The sequence below is a fragment of the Emys orbicularis genome, chromosome 2, assembly GCF_028017835.1.
Source record: "Emys orbicularis isolate rEmyOrb1 chromosome 2, rEmyOrb1.hap1, whole genome shotgun sequence".
Lineage (NCBI taxonomy): Eukaryota > Metazoa > Chordata > Testudines > Emydidae > Emys > Emys orbicularis.
In genome coordinates this window covers 237,333,422-237,351,870 of record NC_088684.1, presented here as the reverse complement: position 1 = coordinate 237,351,870, position 18,449 = coordinate 237,333,422, and the positions used below count along the sequence as shown (strand labels likewise).

The following is an 18,449-nucleotide window of genomic DNA, read 5'->3' as shown; positions in this document are numbered from 1 at the left end:
TCTCCCTACAGAAAATGACCTCTAAGAAACAGACTGCCATACTCTCCACCAGCTGAAGTTTGTGAGGGGAGTCATCTTGTTGTACAGTCCCATGTATGGTACTTTGCAGTAATCCAATACTTCTCTCTGGATTGACATCTGTACCAGAGTTGAAAGTTTGGAACCTTCTGGCCAAGTGACAGAGACAAAGAAAATACTATTCGGCACTACTGCTTCCTGTGTGCAAAAGCAGCTGTGGATCCAACAGGTTACAAACTCACTTGAGTGTGCTGCTGTTAGCTCTGCATTTCTTCTGATGGGTTCCTCCAACCTACAAGCATAAATTCAATCATTTCTGAGGTTAGTCACAGCCAGGGCTGGCTCCAGGGTTTTTGCCGCCCCAAGCAGAGAGAGAGGGAAAAAAAGAAGCCGCGATCGCGATCAGCTTCAGTCTTCGGCGGCAATTCGGTGGCTGGTCCTTTGCTCCAAGAGGGAGTGAGGGACCTGCCGCCGAAGAGCCGGACGTGCCGCCCCTCTCCGTTGGCCGCCCCAAGCACCTGCTTGCTGGGCTTGTGCCTGGAGCCAGCCTTGGTCACAGCTGACTTGCCTGCATCAAACCCACCCTGTAACTTGCTGGCTAAGCCAGTCGACTTCTCCCAGCTGGGTCTGATGAAACAGAGACCTAGAGCTATGTTATCTGAATACTGAAGACAATGTAGTCTGTACTGTCTTCCCCTAATGGTCTTGCATACAAATTGAGCAGGAGGGTGACAAGACAGAATCCCACATCACTCTACACAAGAGAAACTCTGGACCGGATGAGCCACCCTTTGGGCCTTTGGCTGGAATGGGATGGAGTCATTCAAGAATGATTCCATCCATCCCTTCCAGAGTCCACCCTGTGTCAGCAGTGGCTCATTATCAATGGTATCAGAGGTAGCTGGCAAAGCTAAAAGAATCATCCTGGATACCTGGTTCTCATCAATCACCAGCCAAAGATAATCAACTTACAAGATCAAAGCAATCTCCATTTAGTACCTAAATTTGGAATGAACCGGATCACAGAGAGATGAAGATTCTAGTTATTGTCAGTGTTACCTTGACATGCCCTTTCCTGCCTTACCTAAAAAGAGAGGTTAGAGATGGGATGGTCGTGATGAGAAATGATGTTAAAGGGGTGGAGAATGATGCTCTCGCTTGGTCAAGCAAACACCAAAGCTTATCTGCTAGTAGCTTACTGAAAAACTGGAGCTTTTCTGGTACAGTTTAAGGAGTCGAGAACAATATTACTGTTGTTTTGATCTTCTATTGCAAAAATTGTGTAGTCATAAATCAGCCTAAATATCAATATACATAAGAGTTCCCATAGGAGACAAATATTTTGGCCACTAATAATATTAGACATGTATAAGATGGGATAAACGGACTGAGGTAAAATGTTCCTAAATGTGAACATAGCATCAAAAGTGTCATTACTCCATAACTAATCCCTCCCTTGTAAATTCTAGAGATTGTCGAACCCTGACTCTTCATTCCATTGGGGATATTAAAACACCCACTTTGTTTTCAGAGCCAAAGGTTTTTTCTTAGGGCAGTCTTTATAGAATAAGAATAGGACAAAGCAAGATTGTTATTAGTAATAAAAACTTTTTCTTGTCATCTTCAAAGTGCTTTCCAACCCGGATTGGAACAAAGGACTGAAAGCAGGCCTGGGAGTTCAGTGCACTGTTAGACCAGACCTCTCATTATTGGCTTGATCATGATGCCAAGCATCTTAATGGACCTTTTTATAAACAAACCGTTTATTTAGGTAGCTCTATATTTATTAGACTAACATATAAAGATTATATTTCCAGATTCTCAAGGGCCTGAACCTGAAAGTTCCATCGGGGAAGACCATCGCTCTGGTTGGGTCCAGTGGCTGTGGCAAAAGTACTGCTATTCAGCTGCTACAGAGATTCTATGATCCAGTCCAAGGAGAGGTTAGTTTGGATGAACTGTCGATATTCCTGGCTACTAGGATGAAGATTAATTTCCTGAGTAGATTAGACCTATACTTTAAAAGGACATTACAAAAAATTGGATTCTTAAAGAACAAAAGATACGTAGCATCCAAAGAAATTCTGAAACTGATTTTTCATTATTTGTATTCCATAATGATGAGAATATTTTAAAAACCTAGATAGGACTTTACTGATATTAAGGGAAGTCAAAATGTGGAGTCCTTTTTGTTTATCCTGCTCCTTCTGTTCTTCTAGTCTGAGGTGATTGTGAAGATATATTTTTAGTTCTTCCTGGTCATTTTGTTTAAATTGTATTGCTTTATTCCATGTGAGAAACTGCTAAACAAATACCTAAGTCAATTATTAGATCATTATTTTTATTATTATACCATTATAACTACTAATTATTTTAAACATAATACATTTCCTCAAACTCTTCATTTATGCCTTTCCACTCAGATTACCTTAGATGGACGAGATATTCGGACACTTAATATAAAGTGGCTAAGAGAACGTATTGGCCTTGTAAACCAGGAGCCTATTTTGTTTGCTACAACAATAGCTGAGAACATTCGCTGTGGCAGAGAGGATATTACTGATTCTGAAATTGAGAAAGCTGCTAAAGAAGCCAATGCTTTTGATTTTATATCCAGACTGCCTGATGTGAGTTGATGTACTTTTGATCACCTTATAACTATGACGAATTCTTTGGTTTCTCTCTCTCTCTCGCTCGCTCTCTCTCTCGGTTTTTCTGAATTTTTGTGGCCCAAATTCTCTGCTGGTGCAAATAGATGGTGCTTCACTAGCTTTTCACTAATGTTTTGTCATTTATTCTAATTGACAATTTGGCCCACAATGTTCTTAATTTACAATACTAATTGTATGTCACGTGGCAACATTTTTTAATAGGGTGGATAAGGAATTTCTATGGACAATGAGAGATTTTTCAATTTACCAGATTGTTTTTATTCTGTTTTCTTCTGCTAGATATTATCTATCTTTTCCCACTTACCAATAGTCCCATCTTTTTTTTTATTTGTTTTTTAAACTGGGTTGAGATTGGCAAACAAAATTGCTTTGATGTGTCCTGAGTAGTCATTGGTTAGTATTGTTAGCCAATCAAACGGCTGGATTCCTTCAGCCAGTTCTAGTTTGTCTGTTTTTTCACTTCAGTTGCTTCTTTTTTATCATAATTGAAAAATCTAATTGTAGAGTACATTCTTTAAGCTAATAGAAAACCATCACACCACATACTAATTCCTGGCCAACTAGAAGGTGAGACAAAAATGTAAATCGATCATTAGGAATTTTAAACCGTCCTCTGCCTCAAGGGGAAAAAACACAATGTAATTGGCCAAGACAGTTCTTTTAGAAGTATTATTCTTAAAGCGTTTATTGGAGCATCCATCATAAAACTTTTAAAAGAGGGAATTTCTGTTTGTGATGGTAACAATATGATGGGAGTGGGGGGTGTAAAAGGATTTCAACTGACCCCTTCTGCAATCTCTATGCTCCTCTGGTTTTCTCAGAAATTTAACACCATGGTGGGGGAAAGGGGTGCTCAGTTGAGTGGAGGGCAGAAACAACGAATTGCTATTGCCCGTGCCCTGGCAAGGAATCCCAGGATTCTGCTGCTGGATGAAGCCACGTCTGCTCTGGACACTCAGAGTGAATCTATTGTGCAAGCAGCTCTTGATAAGGTAGGAATCCTATTGCTAGAGTTATCAATCAATCAATAGTAAGAAGCACAACAACCATATGGCAAGCTTGACATTAAAGGCTATAGCATTGGTATCAGGATATGACCCTGTAATATTTAATCAAAACTCCATTAAGCAATCTCGGGTTGCCACCCCTGAAGCCCCTCCCCCTCTTCCACCTCTTTCCCAGAGGCCCTGCCTCCATCACTCGCTCCTCTCCCCACGCCCCTCCCATTGCTCGCTGTACCGTCTCAAGGAGCTTGCCTGCAGGTAGGAGGTGGCCCGGCTGAGCACAGGCTGGTACGCATTAATGACCTGGCACTCTCCCTGCCCTGCGGTAACTGAGCTTTTGGTTCAGGTACCATAGGGTTGCCAGGTCACCAAAAGCTGGGCACCTGGAAACCCTAAATCGCACCTGGACACAGAAGCCAAAAGCCAGACTGTCCGGATAAAACCCAGACAGGTGGCAACCTTAAAGCAATCACAGGCTCTGTTTCTGTTAGCGTCATTCCTGATTGCCAGGATATTTGCATGTGGACAGAAGTCGTCTTCTTTAATGCTGGCCTCCACCACATCCTGCCTCACATCACAATTGCTTGCCTGGTGGTAAACTGTGAATGTGGCATCAGGAATTTAACTCCTACATTATCAAAGCAAGGTGCCAGCATTGTATGGATTTCTACAGGGCAATAATAAAAATACATTGTGCTTATCCAGCACTGTATCTTCTCCAATCACTAAACAGATGTTTTAATAATCTTCATAACACTGCTGGGACTTAGGAATTATTTTCTCCATTTTGCAAATGAGGAAACTGAGGCACGGACAGGTCAAGTGGACACACGGTGAGTCGGAGACAGAATCTGGAGCTTTGCCTGAGTGAGGCCTACAGGACTGGGCTGCAGCACTGCTTTAAGTTTCTGATGTGTATTTGTATATAACCAGTGGTGTATCCTAAAAATAAGCTCTATAAAAAAGCCGGCCTCCCATTAGTTCTCAGTAATAGTAAACACAGAATAGCATAAGTTCTATGCATGGCTCAAGGGCACTATATGGCCCACAGGATTTATCTGCAATAAATTTTAAGTCTATGGGCTTAAATTCTGCCTTCACTTATACCCATCTGACCACACTGATATCCGTTAGGTTTGCAACCCTCCAGGATTGGCTTGGAGTCTCCCAGAATTGGCATCGATCTCCCAGTGACCATTGGAAGCAATCCAGGAGATTTTAATAGGATATTTTAAGAAAATGACATTATCGTGTTGGGAAAAAAAATCTCCTGGAATAGCTTCAGTCAGAGTTGGCAACCCTAATATCAGCGGTAGTGCACGGTGTAATTGAGGGTAGTATTTGGGTGCTGAGCCCTTATATTCTGCATAGATAATATCATTATTTATACTGAATTACACACACACACACTACATGAAAAGACCATTAAGATTCCGAAGTCAAGCACTCAAAATTTAGGGAATGACAGAATTAAAGTTGCTTGGTCAGCATTAATAAACCCTTGTGTGTCTGCATTAGGGGACAGTCTTCGGTTACATAGGGTTACCATCCGTCCGGGTTTCCCCGGACATGTCCGGGTTTTTCAGCTTTAAATGGCCGTCCGGGGGGAGATTTCTAATCAAGTAGAAATGTCCGGGATTTCCCCCTTCCCCTCATGCAGAGTGCGGCGCGGCTGATTGGACGCCTGGCCTGATTGAAAGCCGCTTGCAGCCACTAGGGCCTCTAGCAGCCAGAGTCCCTCCCCCTCCCCCGCTCCCTCCTCCCCCACAGAGCAGCATGGCAGTGTTTGAGTCCACCTGGAGCCTGCAGCTCTCCCTCTGCCTGGTGAGCTGGGGGAGCAGGGCAGGCGGCGGCAGGGGGGGGGGTGTGTAGAGGCTGCAGGGGCAGGGCAGGCAGGGGGCGCAGGGGCGAGGGGGTGCAGGGGCTGCAGGGCGAGTGGGGAGCAGGGGGCACAGACGCTGCAGGGGTGGGGGGGTGCAGAGGCTGCAGGGCAAGGAGGAGCAGGGCAGGCAGGGGCATAGAGGCTGCAGGGGGGTGCAGGGGCAGGGCAGGCGGGGGGGTGCAGAGGCTGCAGGGCGAGGAGGAGCAGGGCAGGCAGGGGCATAGGGGCTGCAGGGCGAGTGGGGAGCAGGGAAGCACTTAGCAAGCACCCAACCAAGATCAGAGCGGGAGGGAGGAGGGGGCAGAGTTGGGGCAGGGACTTTGGGGAAGGGGTTGGAATGGGGGCGGAGAAGGGGCGGGGCTGGGGGCGGGGAAGGGGCGGAGTTGGGGCCGGGCCGGGGGCGGGACCGGGGCCCCGTGGAGTGTCCTCTTTTTTAAATGTTTGAATATGGTAACCCTAGGTTACATGATCACTGTAGCAGGGTGGACACCCGCTCCTGTCCTGAGGGGCTTAAAACAGCCCTAGGAAAGGGCTGTGGGAGGAGAAAGCAGCCACTGGGCTGATTGGGGGGGGAAGCAGGCAGAGCTGCAGCCACGCCCCAAACAGAGCCCAGCTGACCCCTATAAGAGGCTGCGAGCGAGGAGCCCAGGCAATCTCTCTCTGCCTTCAGAGAGAGAAGGGCCTGGCTGCTGGAAAGCTCATGGTGCCTAGAGTGAGGCAGGGCTGGGGAAAGGCCAGAGGGGCTGGGGAGCTCAAAGCTGGCAACTCCCCAGGCTGCAGGGCGTTATCCAAGGCCCCATAGAGGCACTGGGTTGCAGAGAGAGGCAGCAGGTCCAGACCCAACCTTGCCTATGATGAGTGGCTTACACTGCAGTCTGCCCCAGGGTGTGGGGGCTAGTTGGGGACTGGCAGTAGCCTACAACTGAGGTGAAGTAGGGATAGGGGATGGGGGTTCCCCGGGGAGGGGAGACCCCGAGAGAGAGAGAGAGAGAGATGAAAGAGGCACTGGAGTCCAGGGAGGGACATGGAGCCAAACGGCAGCGGGACACCGGCCAGCAGAGGGTGCTCGAGAGGCTGGATGAGCTAATTCCCAGAAGAGACAGCAGGAGGCGCCGCAGGGGTGAGTCCCATTGCTACAATCACATACTATTTCTTCCACAGGGCTCCTGCTTCATTCAGTGCACAGGATGGTGCTATTCAACATTCAGTGCTAGTCAATATTTCTTTTTATCCTCAGCATTCAATGTATGCCCCCATGCCATTCAAACCCTGCTCTGAAAGCAAAATTATTAACTTCCTCATGGGCTTTTTTATACCTCTCATCCCTCTAGTATCTGAGTGCTTCATAAACACTAATGAATTTATCTTCACAACACCCCCGACAGGTAAGGTGGTAGTATTACTCCCATATTACAGAAGGGGAACTGAGACACACAGATGTTAATGTTGAAAGTGCATACTACTTTTGGGTGCATGATCTGCGATGCCCAGGACTCAATATTTCAGAGAATTGTGCATTATACAGCGCTATATATGTTAAAAGCACATCTCCCATTGACTTCAGTTGCAGCCGTGAATGCTCAGCACTTCTGCAAATCAGACCCCACTGCCTCAAGTCAGGCATCCAGAAAATGAGGACTACACAATTAGTATCAGCATCACATAGTAATAGGGTGACCAGATGTCCTGATTTTATAGGGATAGTCATATTTTTGGGTCTTTTTCTTATATAACTCCTATTTACCCCCACTCCTTGTCCTGATTTTTCACACTTGCTGTCTGGTCACCCTACATAGTAACTCTGTGGCAGAGACAGGGCTAGAATCCAGTTCTCCAGGGCAGTATTCAACTGCTATAACAACGAGACCATCCTTTCTTTTCCTGCAATCCTCTGCCTCATTCACTACACACCTTACAAGTTCTGCAACAAATAAGATGGGTTTCCTGCATAACTTTGATTCCTTCCATAATCACTGTTCATTTTGCTCTCCCTACTCTTGTTTCCTGTGCCTGGAGCCACAACTCCCCCTGACTATAGGGAGGAGAAACTGCAGGCAAAGGCCTGCTCAGGCCCCACCGTCCTGGGCTGGAACATGCTTAATCTCTCTGTGGGGATGGTGCATGTGCACTCCTGTCATACAATGCAGCGAGCTCAGACTGTCTCTTTGGGGAATTTAGCTGTTGAGCTCTAAGAAGTCTCTACTGAACACATGCAAATTGAGATTTTCAGAGCCTCATAACTCGGACACATTTGGGCAGATTTTCATGGGAATGGTAAAAGGCACATCCCTGATAACCAGTGAGACATGCCCATCTCCTCCAAATTTCAAGTCCCTGCTCTCGAGCATTTAGGTGATAACGCTTCTCAATTAAACAGTTATAAGAATTTTTTTAATATGTGCAAAACAACATTATTTTTTCTCTAATCTCATTCTGAGAAACCATTGAACCATTTTTGCTGAAATTTAAAAAAAGAAAAGAAAAGACAGCCGAGGCATTTACCAGCATGGAAAGTTTCAGCCCAAATAATTAAATCTTGGCAAAGTTATAAGCATCTGGCAACAGGTCTTACAATTGGAAGTGTCAGGCAACCTTAGCTATAGGCATTGGTACTTGCATAGTAGCCTATAAAATTAATCCACTTTTCCCTGTCATTATTATAAATGTGAATTTTGTAATCAGAAGTGTCCTTTGGCTGTTAAATCAGACAGTATGCATGGAAATAATGATCAGCTATAAAGGGTCAGAAGGGATTTTACGCTTGTATTTTCCACACTATTGCTGTGCTGTTAGGTAGAGATTTTTTGGTTTTTTTTCACCACATTTTAAAGTAAATCTCTCGTTTTTTTCCCCCGGTAAGGCTAGGGCTGGACGTACCACCATTGTGATAGCTCACCGGCTCTCCACAATCCAGACAGCTGACATTATTGCTGGTTTTCACAACGGTGTTGTTGTTGAACAGGGAACACACAATGAACTCATGACACAGAAGGGTGTCTACTATTCTCTTGTGATGCAGCAGGTAATGAGATGTGATCGAGCACTCCTGACTAAATGTTTCAGATATACTGGCCATCTCTCTACTCCAGAAAATTATCTGTATATCTCACTCACAGGTGCTGATTTTTGTATTCGCTGGTGGGTGCCCTTCCTGTGTGACCTGTGGGCAGGGACTCGGGGGGGAGGGAGGGAGAGGGGGAGGCTGAGCAGGGGTGGGACCTCTGGGTAGAGTGCGGGTGGGGCCTTAGGGAGGAAGAGGCCAATCAAGGGAGGGGCCCTAGGGTGGAGTGGTGGGTGGGGCCTTGGGGCGGAGCAGGGGCGGGGCCACAGCCTAGGGGCCCACAAAGCATTATCCAGCCGTGGGAGAGTTGAACACCCCCTATTTTTTTTTTTGGTGGGTGCTTGAGCCACGGAGCACCCACAGTGTCGGCGCCTATGATCTCACTGATACTATTGCTGACACATGCAGTTCTGCACTCAAACAGCTGGGCCATTTTCGCTTTGCAGTTTCTGCATGTTTTCTAGTTGAGTGAAAGTTGATCAGTCAATCTTGTTTATGAGTTGGAAGTGATTGTTTTTCACCGGTAGCAGTGCTTCACATTTACCCAAAGTAATGAGTCAAAAACATAACTGAGCAGAAGAGGTGGATGACCTCATAGAGTTGTTAGATCCCAGATTTGACTGACCTTTATAGATAGCAGGGGGGGGACATACAGAGCCAAATTCTCTGCTGGTGTAAGTTGCAACTGCACCAACTTATCCTGGCAGAGAACTTGGCCTATACAAATTACAATGTGAAAGTGACCATGAAACCAGTGTTTTTGTTTGTTTCCATACCAAGTATACTGTTCCTTCCCCTTGCTGCAAAGTGTCTTATGACTGTGTATCACTGTTCTTTGCTTGTCACTAGGGTCATGGTGGAAACACTGAAAATGGGATGTCAGAAGATGAAGACTGTGAGGAAGAGGATCTAGATGATCTCAGGATGGAGAACCTAACTAATGTTGGTGGTTTTGAAGAACCAGGAATCATTGAGATGGGAAGCATTCCTAAGGGATCCAGAAGGCATAAAAGCAGAAAGACCTCTTCTAAGAAAAAGTCGTCTGAAAAGAAGAAGAAAACAAAGGAGAAAGAGGTTAGTGTTAAAATTTAGTTTAATCCTAAAGTTTAGTGATAGCTTGTGAGAATAGGAACAAAGGTGATTCTGGTTTCTTTTTTTTAAAAGGCCTTAAGCCATGTCACCTTTGCTATGATCCTGTCATATGCATCATTGACCTGGGTGAATACTTGAATTGGGAATCTTCAGGGAGAACACAGGTCTAAATAAATCAGTCTGACCTCTTGAGACCAAATTAACCTGATACACAATATAGTGTTAAGGAGCTTTATGCTTGTTATCTTTTTATTAAGATGTTCAAACAAGTTCTCAACCTCTTGTCAAACTTCATAAGATTATGGTGTTAAGGCCACTGTCCTGGCCAAGTTCCTACTCAAGTAATTAAATTATACCTACTTACACAGACATGGCATTTTACCAGTGGATGACACGATCCTTGTGATATGTATACCAGTTTTTAAAGCACTTTGGGATGAAAGATGCTATATAAATGGAAATTATCAAAATTAATAATAGTGTTGGTCACATACTAAACAGAGAAAATGTTCAAAACTCTATTTTGAAATGCAGCCTAAATTAAAACGATAGAAAAGGTTTACCTTTTTCTCCAACCACCTCTCTCTCTGTTTCAATTGGGCCAGCTCCTGAGGTCCTTACTCTATTTTTATTCAGACAAAATTCCCCTTCATGTTAAGGTATTTTGCCTGAGTTAGAACTGAATAAAAACCAGGTAAGGGCTTCAGGTTTTAGGCCCTGCTTCAATGGACTCATTGAAGTCAATTAAAAGAATTTCAGTGGTCCCTGGATTAGACCTTGGCCATGGGGCCAAGCAAGGACTTTATTGCAGAATATATATAGTTTGAACTGCACACAGTATAATTATTCACATCCTTGTATGAGGCTGGTTGTAGAAGACCTACAGAACATTTTTCAATCATCTGCCAGTGCAAAGAGCTAGAATATAAATTTAGGGTGAAATCCTGCTGACATTGAAATCAATGGGAGTTTTGCTGGGATTTCTCCTATAATAAAAGGTTTGATTAGTGAATACAATTTCAGAATCCATAACGTACCTAACCTTGCCAGATGTTGCTGTTTGTTTCTCAATCTTTCTCAGCTCAGACCTTATTTGTAATGGTCTGTTATGACCCAGAGACTTCCTGAGACACTCCTAGACTCAATGCTCCTCCCTCCACCCCCTTTGCAGGGATCCGTCAGGGGCTTGGTGGGCCTCAGAGCTAAGATTCCAGATGTTCTAGCCAGATGTAAATAGCTGGGGAACTCCCCCCACCAGCAACTGGGGGAAGGGGTGGTAAACCAAGACACCCCCTCCAAAAACACACAACCCTCCCCCACACACAGCCCATGGGGTGGGGGAGAGAATAAGGGGTGGAGAGGAATAAGGGCTGAAGGTAAAATCGAGAGACTGGGAGTCTGGGGATGTAATGAGGAAGAAGTTGGAAGGTCTGGGGAAGGAAATGGGGGTAGAGGGGTGTGGAGATGCAGTTGGGGGCTGGGGGAAGGATATGGAGGCAGACAGGTCTAGGGGAGGGGTGGCAAACGTCATGCAGCTCCTGGAGAGAAGAGGGTAAAGGAGTGGGGGGATTTGGAGTACAAGGGTTACAGTGAGAGGTTGAGGGAAGGAGCTGAGGGGGCTGGGAGCCAGGATAGGTGGTATGACAGAGGGAGGATCACTTGGCTGTGGGAGAAGGCTACATCATGGGGTCCAAAATGGGGTGCAGGACAAGGGTTATGGAAGAGGGAGTGTTGCCCAGCTGTGAGGTGGGGGTTACATCAGGGAGCCAGTGTTTACCAGAGATTGGGATACCAGCTGCTCTCCCAGCTCCTGTCCCGCAGGGCTAGCTGGGCTTGGCTCCTTACTCCAGGTGTTGCAACCTCAGAAGTTGCAGCACTGCTCAGGTTTGGCCTGGCCCCCCTGATGAGGGGGCCAACCAGGCCAAATTTGTGAGAGTGGCGTTGCGACCACGTGCACCTGGTCACAAAGCCAGAGAGGGGAGCTGAGCCCATCCAGCCTTGTGATCCTTAAACACGTTCAGATGACCCAATTTTGGGTCGCAACCCACCAGTGAAGAAACCCTGCTCTAGGAGCTCTTTTTTTATTATAGTACAGTCTACAGGTAGAACACGATGCAAACAATAAGCACTGGATGCATACTTACAATGTATCGCCCAGAAGTCCAGAACACACTTTTATCTATTCATAACCGTTGCATTTGGGCCTTGTCAGGGGAAATAGATGGCAAGATACATGGCTTCAGAATTCATACTGTTTGCAGTAAAATGAAGAAATCAGATGGGAAGACATGCAATTTTTGATGTCACAAAGTTCAGCAGGCTTGTATGGTTGAAGTGTGGACAGGCTTTTCCAGTCTCTGAAACACAGGCAAAGATAACCAGGCGAGGCCATCGCAACTGGCTGAAAACCTCATCTAATAATTTGTACCAGTTCCTATGTTTTCATTTCATTTTCCACAACTTCCTCAACAAATGTATGGATATTTTGAATGGTTCAGTGAAGCTGAACTGAGCTGCCATGTATTTTTCAAGGGAGATGAAGCCTAAATCACTGTTTCATATGCCTTTTCCATGCATCTGGTAATGATAGTCTGTATTTTGTAAAAGACAAAACAGACTAACTGACATAAGTAGACCCAATTGTATTACTGCCAACCCACTAGCATTTAGCAGTAGCTGAACTAGACTGATCTCTTTGTGCTCAGAACAGTGAGACTTTTAGGTCGTTATAATGATTCATGTGTTAAAATTGCAATCCATGGTCACTGACCCTATTGGATATTTCACTGAACTATATAGACCCCATCCCATCCACCCCCCCAGTTAACCTTTTGTTAAATTTATGCCTGCAGATTTTTTTGACTTGCAATTGCAGTTTTAAGACCTTAAATTACAGAGTGGCAAATCTTCAATATGTTTGCTTATTCAGTGTGTACGTTGGAGACTGGGGCGAATTATCTGTGAACAGTTGCTAGGACAGTTTACTGATTTACCCCCTAGCTGAGGAAATTGTCATGTTCCACAACTTTCAGGGAACAGTTGAATTTTATCTCTTATATAGGAGGAAAATCTCCCGGCTGTGCCTTATTCCAGAATTCTGGCTCTGAACAAACCTGAGTGGCTGCATATATTCTTTGGCGTGATTGCTGCTGCCTTCTCTGGTGGCATCCACCCTGCATTTTCTGTTCTATATGGAAAAATCATTGGGGTAAGTTCAGAACTGTATGGTAAACCGAACCAGGCACAAATGCAGAACTTTAAATCCAGCTCGACCCTCCAGCTAGTCCTCTCTAGTGATGCCTTAGAGCCTCCTTCTACTCCCACTGTCACTGAACTCTACAAGTCTTTCCATTGACTTTAGTAGGAACTTGATCAAGCCCTTGATCTCCTCTCCCCACTTGAGATTTCTTGCCTATTTTCCAGCCCCGTATTTGGAATGACTTCACCTTTCCAGTGAAGCAAATCACGTTCCCTTATCAAACTCAGTTTTCATTTACCACTCTCCACTGTTGTGCACATTCCCTGCCTTGTACCCGACCCTACTCTTTGCATTGTACCCATTCTCTTCAGACAGTAAGCTATTGTAACTGGTGGTCACTTTGTGCTTTTCTTACATAGGCTTTTCAAGAAACAGATCCTGAAAAAAGGAGCAAAACCACCACATTGCTTTCTCTAATGTTTCTTGTACTGGCAGTGATCAGCTTAGTAACACACATAATCCAGGTAAACGTCATGACATTGAAAAGTCAAAGCTGAGTATCTGGTCACATACATTATGGTCAAGATTTTCAGATCTCGTTGAGAGGCTATGTTGGGGACATAATGCAACTTTGAATTCACTATGTTTCTTAAAAACTGTTCCAGAGCCAAGCCACTGAATGACTCAAGTGGCTGGTATGGAATACAGAGCCTTACCCTTCCCGATTGCCAGTTACAAAGCAGCCCAGGGCAGCAATGTCTGAAAGGTGCTGCTGACCGTTCTGTGTCCTTGGGGGAATGCGTTTGGGCACAGCCCAGTTCCACTACATTGGTGTGTACGTTACAAAAAACACCGGCCCAGTCGGCACTGTTAGATAGCAGAGTGAGTAGTGAGGCTAAGGAATGAGTAAGCAGGGAAGGTGACTCCACTGCTGACCTCTGCAGCTGGCTGCGAAAGCATGTGGGGGGGGGGCAGTATGAGGAAACTTCAGTTTCCAGGAATGTGTGTGGTACCTTTCACCAGATTTAAACTAACGTGAAACTATATCCCAAAACACTGTGTAAACTGTGTGGCTGAGTGGTTGAAATATCATCACATTTACAGCGGGTTGTTCTAAATATGACTGTACAGCCCAGCATATACAATTCAGCTGTTTTATTTCCCATTCTGCCTTCTCAGGGATTCATGTTTGGAAATTCTGGAGAAGTTCTGACCAAGAGATTGCGATCTTTGTCATTCAAAGCATTGCTTCAGCAGGTATGGGCCATGTTTCTGGGTCAGAGCGATAGACAGCAAATATGCAGCACTCCTGCCATGTGAGCCAGATGGCTTCTGTGGGCTGATGTTTGTATAACACCATCAAAATTCCTGGTTCCCTGCAGCCTGTGTAGAGCCTCCCTCCAATACAGCTTCGAGAGAACCCATCCTTTTAGTGAAACTTTAACAATGCACAAGCGGCAAGTCTCTGAGCACACGTGCGAAACAAAATAAAGCAAAAGCATGTACAGATTAACTCAGTGCTGCTAGGAGAGCTGTCTAATTTTGATGCCATCTCTTTCAATATCGACCATACTGAAGAGTGTATAAAACATGCACGTATCTGAATGCATTGGTATATTTGCAAATATTAACAAAACAGAAGTTAAATCTCTATCTCACCCTGATGGTCATGATATAAATGTTTAGATAAATAGGTTTAGGTCTGTTTGCATCAAACTCCATAGCAAACGGACCATATCATAACAGGTATAGGATCTCAAAGCATTATCTTTGCTCACTAGAGTGGTTTCTCTTGTCAAGATGACCAGCTGGATCAGGAATGATTTACAATAATACTGTTGCAACATGACTGCCCTTGTATACTCCCTGCTGAGGGATCCCTGGGAAAGGACACACCTCTATTTGTTCCTTGCAGAGGATTCTCTGTGGGTGAACGATTAGGCACCCTGCACACCCATTGGTAGCACTTGGTATCACAGGGTTCTGCATATGCACAGGAGCATTCTAAGAGGATAGGGGAGGAGAGGGAAAATTACAAAAAAAACCAAACCTCTCCTTCTTTTCCACTACCTTTAAGGATAATAAAGCTGATTCTCCTCCCACATGCACCCATATCGATCAGGAATAGCTCTACAGAAGTCAGTGTAATATAAAAGGTGTGGGAGAGGAGCACTGTGCCTACCAGATGTTGGTATGGGCGTGGAAGGCACTCTCATTATGGTGCAAAAAGAACAAGCAGTACATGTGCCACAAGTACTCCTTGTTCTTTTTGCTGATACAGACTAACACGGCTACCACTCTGAAACCTGTCATTATGGTGCATGACATGTACTTGACTAAATTCTAAAATCTTTGAAGTTGTTAGCACCTGGATTGTTAACAGTTTAATGTTCTGAGGGTAAGAATAGTTTGTTAAGATTGTTTTCAGTTTATCTGACAAATGTTATTCATCACAAAAGAAGAGTGAGTATCTTAGTGCTTATGTTGGCTCTCTCTCTTCCCCACACACACGTGCTAGTCAAGCTTTAAATGTCCATACATTGTACTAATGACCCTGACAAGTCTGAGTTACGATAAGAACATTTCATTTGCAAAAGCAAAAATAACTGAACCATCTATTCCCTTGCAGGAGATTGGGTGGTACGACGATCCTAAAAACGCCATAGGGGTTTTGTTAACCAGACTAGCTACAGATGCTTCACAAGTCAAAGGGGTATGTTTGTTTTTGTTTGTATGTTTTGCTTACAAATGTGAATTGCAGTGTTGGCAAGGGACGATGAAGTTATTTTGGAAAACGAGTTGGTAAATCTACTCTAGAGACTGGCTGACACATTTAAATAGCACACTATCAATGTCTCGGAAACAGTTTCACTAGTCCCAATTTATGACGATTCTAAAGCTTCGGCAGATGTTCGTACACCTTCCATTTCCTTGCTGTAAGCGGCTAAGTAAACACCTTAGTAACTCTAAAAGTAAGCCATGTCCAAGGGCCAGTGTAAGCACTTCTGCACCACTTAAACTGCATGATGGAGCAAAGTCTTCAGTGTATGAAGTGGCCCTAAAGCCCCACTTCAGTTGCTTGGAGGGGCTGTAGTGTGGGAGAATTGCATTGCAGCCAATGCCCTGGCCTCATGTTGACGTGGGTACATTTCTTCTTCCCAGCTCTGTCCACTGCATTTCATACACAGGAAGCTGGTTTATGTGGGCTTTATGGGGTGAAGTGAGTTGTCATGAATACAGAGTATCAGTGATGGCAGAAGCACGAGGGACTGTGTGACTTGGGGGAGTGGTGTAGCATAGGAGCCACTGAAAATCCTGCAGGTAAGTGGCAAATTCTGCAGAATTTGCCAATCTCCCCTTTCCTTCCCACCACGACTCCATCAAAAAAATTCTGACGCATCAGCCATACTTTTTAAAATAAATTCAGTGATGAGCAAAGAGTAATAAGTTTCCTTATTTATTTAATCAATAGTTTAAAAGAAAATTAAATTTCTACTTCACTTGTCTTAACAAAATAAAAAAAATGCTTCCTCGACTCCCGGATTCACTAGACTAACTAGATCCTCAGACTCACTAGATTTCATACTCCCTCCCATCTCCTCTTTACTGGCCAGCACAGGGTGGGAATCAATCAAATATTTGACCAAACGTACAATTACTTGAATCTTTAAAAACTGCAACTTAATTCTTGAGGATAAGGTCCATTATCCCAGCTGTCAAGGTAAAACAGGTGCATGGGATCCAAACTATAAAAAAGCTTAATAGATCAAAATGAACATCAGAACATTGCATTCGCCAGAGCAGTGGTTCTCAACCAGCTGCGAGCAGGTTTCAGGGGGTCCGCAAAGCAGGGCCAGCATTAGAGTCGCTGGGGCCAAGGGCAGAAACCCAAGGCCCCACCTCATGGGGCTGAAGCCCAAGGCCCTGAGCCGCACCACATGGGGATGAAGCCAAAGCCTGAACACTGTAGCTTCGCGGGGGGCCCTGTGACATGGAGCCCCAGGTAATTGCCCTGCTTGCTACCCCATAATGCTGGCCCTGGCTTTTATATGCAGAAAACCAGTTATTGTGGGCAATTAAGTTTTTATAGCATGTTGGGGGGGGGGGACCTCAGAAAGGAAAAGGGTGAGAACCCCTGCTCTGGAGAACAAAGAAATATCAGTGAGTGAGAGACAAGGTGGGTAAGGTAATATCTTGTATTGTACAAACTTCTGTTGGTGAGAGAGGCAAGCGTTCGAGCTTACACAGGGCTCTTTAGGTCTTCTTCACCAAGAGAAGCTGGGCCAATAAAAGATATTACCTCACCTACCTTGTCTCTCTAATCGCCTGGAAGCAACACGGCTACTGCTAAGTAACTAAGTATGTTGTGCTAGCTGAAGTCTCAAAGTGATCTTTATGTATAAGCCCCTAGAGTACATGGCAATAATTCATCTTGGCATTGGTTTGGTTTTATAATTTTATTGAACACAAAAGTCTCTTGAGGGCAGGAAAGCCTCTGGCTAGCAAAGAAAGACTCATACTTCCCACCCAAGGTTTTCTTGGTTTGTCCACAGTGCGATATTTGAAAGATGGATTGTTTCCACAAAACTTTCCATTTCGTCTGCAGGCATGAGTAGAGCTGACCAACATGTTTTCAGTGAATGGTATTTTTGCTGAAATATGTATTTTTAGGGACCCCAAATCTATTAATGAATTCAGGTAAAATGTGACTAATAGTCAAAAGAGATAGGAAGGGAGATTTGATTTAAGTCTAAATGTTTCATTTTGACCATTTAAACATATGCCATTTCTACTTTTGTTTTGAAATGACATTTCGTTTTCAAATTTGACCAAATAAAAAAAAGAAGAAAAATACCGCAAAATGGCCAAATCAATACAAAAAAAATTCTGTTTGTGGCGGGAGGAGTTTTTAGTCAACCAAAATGTTTTGGTCAATTTGAAATTACTATTTTTTATTTGACCAAAGAATTTTTTTTATTGTTTCAGAGCTAATCGAATCATTTCCCTCCGCCCCCCCACCCCCCGCAATTTTCCACTTTGGTCCCCAGCTGGAAAATCCACTATTTTCTCAGCTGAGCCATGAGTATTGTCACAGTTTACATAGATCCGGTGTGCCAATTATCACTTTTACATTTCTTGATGACATGGATGTGCAGATCCTCAGGGAGAGAAGAGCTCTTTGGTGTGAACGCTCATTTCCTGCTGCTAACGCTGCTGAAAACAAAGTGCCTAATTAAAGGAACCTGCAGCTTCCATTATCTTCAGCTGATGTACAGCACCTATGAAAATCAGGCCCTAGGTGCCTTAAGCTGGGCACCCAATAACTGACATGCCCCAAATTAGAGGCTGTTGGCTCTTCATGATTTCTGTGCCTTGTTGTGGCACAGGAGGACCCTGATATTTTTTGTTGAATTGATCCCAGGTGGCCACATTTTCATCAGGCTTCCTGAACCTAACGCACAGCTAGGGGTATTTGCATACGTAATTGTCCATATGGGTTTTTGCATATACAATTGTCCAT

The 18,449-nt window shown here is 44.5% G+C and overlaps 1 protein-coding gene across 1 annotated transcript in view; it reads left to right on the top strand.

Moving 5' to 3' along the window:
- Positions 1 to 18,449, top strand: part of LOC135873812 (ATP-dependent translocase ABCB1-like) — a 68,798-nt gene that overhangs the window by 35,434 nt on the left and 14,915 nt on the right. The window contains exons 10-18 of the mRNA XM_065398427.1: positions 1,836 to 1,961; positions 2,442 to 2,645; positions 3,512 to 3,682; positions 8,437 to 8,598; positions 9,487 to 9,711; positions 12,791 to 12,937; positions 13,348 to 13,452; positions 14,108 to 14,185; positions 15,558 to 15,641. Of these exons, the coding sequence (XP_065254499.1) occupies positions 1,836 to 1,961; positions 2,442 to 2,645; positions 3,512 to 3,682; positions 8,437 to 8,598; positions 9,487 to 9,711; positions 12,791 to 12,937; positions 13,348 to 13,452; positions 14,108 to 14,185; positions 15,558 to 15,641 (1,302 nt within the window). The remainder of the gene's footprint in view (positions 1 to 1,835; positions 1,962 to 2,441; positions 2,646 to 3,511; positions 3,683 to 8,436; positions 8,599 to 9,486; positions 9,712 to 12,790; positions 12,938 to 13,347; positions 13,453 to 14,107; positions 14,186 to 15,557; positions 15,642 to 18,449) is intronic.